The 5,513-nt window shown below is 33.2% G+C and overlaps 1 protein-coding gene across 1 annotated transcript; it reads left to right on the top strand.

Moving 5' to 3' along the window:
• The first annotated feature begins 2,972 nt into the window (after positions 1-2,972).
• LOC139824618 (uncharacterized) lies at positions 2,973-5,085 on the top strand. Its single transcript, XM_071797156.1, has 4 exons — positions 2,973-3,068; positions 4,021-4,162; positions 4,223-4,456; positions 4,551-5,085. Exons 1-4 carry the CDS (start codon positions 2,973-2,975, stop codon positions 4,916-4,918), a joined length of 840 nt encoding a protein of 279 aa, XP_071653257.1. The 3' UTR covers positions 4,919-5,085.
• Positions 5,086-5,513: the final 428 nt, after the last annotated feature.

Genomic DNA, 5,513 nt, shown 5'->3' with positions numbered 1-5,513 from the left:
AGACAGTGAATATCGGAACACGTCATACTTAACCCCGTACTCTTATGTTTTAATATGTAATTATGTATGAAATAAACAGGGTGATTTTTATTTCGTGTGCCAATCATCTCCGCTATAATTATCTCAGAAAGTATTGATTTATTGGAAAAATGTTTCAGATAAAAGTTGGAGAGTTCAAGGAGGACTAATAGACAATTTTATTAGATTTTGAGTCCGGGACCTGTGTTAAGCCTAATAGGATCCAAGTTAAATTATTTAAATAGAAACCCCCTTTTTATGGTATTATCTTTTTCTACTAATTAATATGAACAACTTTTGTCTGAAACATTTTTTTATTTGCCTTATACTTTTTGAGATATTCAAAGAAAACTTGGTATTTTTTTCAATATTTAGCTTATAATAGATGTTTGTCAATAAATGTTCGTCGGAGTGAAAAGTGGTACAGGACTTTTTCACTTGATTTGGTTTCAAGAATATACTGTTGCAATAGTATTCTAATTTCTTTAAATAATTGTGTACACATAAAAGCTTCAAGAAAATGTATACACAAATATTTAAAGAAATTAGGTATTATTGCAATAGCATATTCTTGAGACCATATCAAGTCAAAAAGTCTTGTATCATTTTCCCCTTCGACAAGCATTTATCAAGATATAAGCTAAATATTAAAAAAATTATCAAATCTTTCTTGAATATCTCAAAAAGTATAAGGCAAATAAAAATGTTACAGACAAAAGTTGTTTATATTAATTAGTAGAAATAGATGATGTAATAAAAAAGGGAGTTATTATGTTAAAAAATTGACTTGGACCCTACTGGGCTCAACATGGGTTCCAGACTCAAAATCTAATAAGATCATCCATTATTCCTCTATAAACCCTCCAACTTTTATCTGAAACATTTTTCCAATAAACCAATACTTTTTGAGATAATTAGTGAAGATAATTGGCATACAAAATAAAACTCACCTTGTATAATTAGATATAAATAATAATTACAGTTTTTATATTATGTTATAGTGTTACGTCATTCTTTATCAGTGGAAATTCATACAGTATACAGAGTAGCATGGAGCAGTTTTGAAGAAGAAAGAGATAGAAAAATAATATCAATATTATTTTTTTAATATTGTATGTAATACTATTATTAAAAATAACAATTGATAAAATTTAATAATATTCATTAAAATGTTTTAATTTTTAGCAATATTAAATAAATATTATCTAATATTACACAAATAATATTATTGCGTTTACAATATCAATATTATTTTAAAATTGTATGTAACAATATTGTTAAAAATAATTTAATAAAATTTAATAAAAATTATCAATTTGGTTTTTTAATTCCTAGCAATATTATACAAATATCACGCAAATATTATAGTAATTTTACCGTAATATTACTGATATATTGCAGTAATATTACCGCAATATTACTGAAATAAATATCAGTAATATTACTGATATTAATTTTCGCGAACATTTTAATATTACTGAGATATCTCAGTAATATTGCTGCAATATTTCTGATACATTCCATTGTAATATTGCAATGGAAAAATAATATTGCTGCAATATTTCTGCAATATTATGTGCTGTGTGGGATTTGACTATTGTATAATGCATATTCTTAAAATTTACACTTTTCTGAATAAAATTCGATACTAATAATTTAAATTTTATCAAGCCAAAGATGTGAAAAAAAATCGAGAAGAATCCTACCGTACTCTATGTTCAAGACGCCATTTTGTATTGTTCCGTCGCGCGAACTTTAGCGAACTTTCGTTTATTTACTTGTCACACGATGTACTTTCGATATTTCATAGTTAGAGTTGGTTATCTCGTCGTTGCCGGTTCGGTAACAAATTTCGGGGTGAGTTGCAGGCTTAATACTAATATTAAGGTCTCTACAACCTTTATTTCTATGTGATAAAATCAAATATGTCAAAAGAATCGTATTCATTATTATTAACGTTAACGCGAGTATCATGTATATAATCAAAAATTCGTTCGCAATTTCTCTGTCGTTCGTCATGCTTATCTAAGATACGCTGCGTTCGTTAACAATGTCCTTATTTCCATGTTTCAGACATTCGACCAACCTTCACTCGTTCTGCGAATCAGCTGTCACCTGTCACCGCGTCATTCAGACTGGATCTGCTGGCTCGACTGGATCAGGTGCTCGACAGGAACTCCTTCGTCACTATCGGACAACGGAATGGTGATGTCTGCATCGAAACTGGTATTCTCCTTATCTGAATTATCGTTATTGGGAAGGGGAGTGGAAGTATGTATGCGGGGATCGGTGGATTTAATTTCCGCCTTGGTCTTCACACCCTCCTTGGTCACGGATGTTGATTCTCGCCTCGCTGACATCTGGGCTATGGCTTTCCCTTTCAATAGGAGGTCGAGTTGTGTCAATGGGACCGACTGGCCTTTTGGCGTCGGTTGCAAGATTTAGTGCGAGAGTGTTCAATCCATTTATTTATAATTATTTACATTATTCCCTGTCGATTTAATTATTAATTATTATATTATCATGCGTGCGATAGGTTTAAGTACATCATACTTATCTTTTATACTTACCTTATTTACGCCGGTTCCGGTGATGAGACGAGACGATTCCACGATGATCCTGGGTACCTGAAAAAGAAAAATAGATTAGAAAGGGGTAAAATTACCCGTATACTTACCTAAAGACACGGGAGTCGTCAAAGTGACTGTCCTGTCGTCACTCGGTGCAAATCGAGTGGCTCCCTGCGCGATTAAGCGTATTTCGTCGTTGCAGCGACGTGATTGGTTCCCACACGGCAGAGCGAGCGATAGCCAGTTCACGTCGTTGCACTTTTAGTGTTGCACCTCCAGAGTGTAGGTGCTGAGTCCTGACAACGACTCAGCGTATCCAGATGCACGTAGTGCAGATGGAGTCGTACCGTCTACACCACTGATATATATAAATGGATTGCCGATATGCTCTTGGCGATGTACCCAATTGAGGGTCCGCCATTTTACACGTCCAAAGTACGCGCATGCGTGGTGGACTGTGACTGCGTCGGATGGATGCCAGTGGGTGCGTACGGGTGCGCATAGGTGCGTAGGTGCATAAAAAACTTATTGAGTAATTTTGAGAAATGGTGAGATGTTGCTTTTGCCAAAACATCCAAAAAAAAAGGATGTGGGCGAACATATCATAAATAAGTATAAATCGAATAATCTATACACAACATTTATGAAATGTGACAACTACAGGTTATGTTTTCGGGTTTGTCAATTAATTATTTTCACATTTCATAGATTAGATTGCTAAAGAAAACTAGTTATTAAAATATTTAACATTTTGTTCTATTCTGTATATAATCCATCTTTTACAGATTTCCTTTAGCAGATATATTTCTACTAGAACAATGGGTTAACAATGTACCCTTAAAGCATTGGAAACCTAGTAAAGAAAGCTTATTGTGTTCAGATCACTTTACTGAGGACTGTTTTGATAGATCTGAATTTAGAGTACGCTTGAAGCGTAATAGTGTTCCAATTCGTTTCGGAGATTCCCCGGGATCCTGTGTAATATGCAAGCGCAAGCGTTCGCATCAATCTCCTTATTCATTCTTCAGGTATATTCTCCAAATGTTGTATTATTTGACATTAGTTCTACAGTTTTACATTTCATTTATATTTATGCGATATTTATTCTATTTAGGTCTTTCTTGGAAAAACCAGAACTCCTCAATAAATGGTTGGGGAATATGAATATGCTAAACTGGAGGCCTACTGAAACTAGTTGTTTATGTTCAAGTCACTTTGAAGCATCTTGTTTAAGAAAAGTAAAAGAAAAATACTGGAAATTAAAAAAAATAGTATTCCAACAATATTCACTTCCATTGACTGTACTTTATTGGATGAAACTTCAGGTAAATTAAACATTAATAATTTTGTTATAATTTCTATCTCATTTTTTTATCATAATATTAAGAAAGAAATGTAATTCCTAATTCTTGTAGAATTTTTTGCATTTAAGGAAAATGTTCCACCTCCAACTGAAAGCAACATTATAACAAACTCAGTACCACATCATGAACTGCACGATGTGGCAATGAAAGAAAATAGTATTCCAACAATATTCACTTCCAGTGACTGTAGTTCACTGTATGAAACTCCAGGTAAATTAACCATTAATAATTTTAATATGATTTTTATCTAATTTTCATTATAATATTAAGAGAGAAATTATGATAGTAATAATAAAAAGGTAATTCCTAATTTTTTTTTCATAAAATTTCTTGCGTGTAAGGAAAATATTCCACCTGCAACTGAAAGCAACATAACAACAAACTCAGTACCACATCATGAATCGCACAATGTGTTAACAATCAATTCAATTCCTGTTGATGAAGCAAGAAGAAAAAGCTCTCATAATGTTAGCGACATAACTATGAAGACACTTCATAATTCTGGTAAGGATTATTCAAGGATGAATGATAAACATATGTATGAGGAAAAAATACATGAAATGAGAAAATTCACAACATATTATTGACAATTTTGCAGATAATGCAGAAAGAGGACTAACGTCCATGCAATTTGACTGTACAACAGCATCTCCAGTTTGCAAATCGCGGCGGATTATAGACCATGATCATCATTATGAAAGTTCTCCCACAACGCTACGTCGTAGACTATTTAATTGTGAACAAAGGTTGAAGGAAAAGGAAAAGATCATCAAGTTGCAGAAAAGGAAACTCAATCGGCTGCACAGAAAAGCATCATCTTTCCGAGAGATGATTGATGAGCTTCGTAGTTCTATGAAAGTTCAAATTTCCGAAGCTTGTTTACGTTCTTTACAATCTATAGTCGATCCGGTGTCAAAGAATTTTTGCAACGTGTCATTGATAATGGTGAGTCAAACTCCATTTTAAGAATGCAATACCCATCGGCCCTTCGTAGTTTCGCGTTAACTCTTTTTTACTATTCACCTAAAGCCTATAATTATGTGCGTGATAAAATGAATTCAGCTCTGCCTGCACCAAGTACATTACGTTCATGGTACAATTCCATTGATGGTGAAGCAGGATTCACTGCTGAAAGTTTTGAAGCTTTATCACGAAAAGTTGAGGAAGCCAAAACAAAAATTAGCAGGTACTCTGTTCATTGATGATAGATGAGATTGGAATTAAAGTAGGGACACAACATGGTAGAGATGGAAAGGTTTATGATCACGTTGATTATGGACCAGAATCTGTGCTAAATGACAATTCAAAAGAAGCCAAAAATGCCTTAGTTTTTTATGGTAGTTGGTCTGGATAGTAATTGGAAATTGCCCATTGGTTATTTTCTCATCAATGGAATTGAATCAAAAACATCCACGGTATTAATTGAAAATGCATTAACTCAATTGCATGAGACCGGTGTTGAGGTTGTGTTTTTGACTTTAGATGGGCCTAATGAACATTTTGCAACTGTTCGAAGATTGGGGGCAATTTTTTCTAAAAATAAAGTACAGCCCTACTTTTT

This window comes from Temnothorax longispinosus, unplaced genomic scaffold (genome assembly GCF_030848805.1).
Source record: "Temnothorax longispinosus isolate EJ_2023e unplaced genomic scaffold, Tlon_JGU_v1 HiC_scaffold_47, whole genome shotgun sequence".
In the NCBI taxonomy this organism is placed as follows: domain Eukaryota; kingdom Metazoa; phylum Arthropoda; class Insecta; order Hymenoptera; family Formicidae; genus Temnothorax; species Temnothorax longispinosus.
This window is presented reverse-complemented; position numbering and strand designations above follow the sequence as displayed.

What these genes read in the sequence shown, in the direction of transcription:
- LOC139824618 (XM_071797156.1), top strand. Translation starts at nt 2,973, where the DNA reads ATGCTCTTGGCGATGTACCCAATTGAGGGTCCGCCATTTTACACGTCC. An exon ending in TTCACTGTATGAAACTCCAG is followed by an intron (nt 4,163 to 4,222) that starts GTAAATTAACCA and finishes TATAATATTAAG; the next exon opens with AGAGAAATTATGATAGTAAT. An exon ending in GAAGACACTTCATAATTCTG is followed by an intron (nt 4,457 to 4,550) that starts GTAAGGATTATT and finishes ACAATTTTGCAG; the next exon opens with ATAATGCAGAAAGAGGACTA.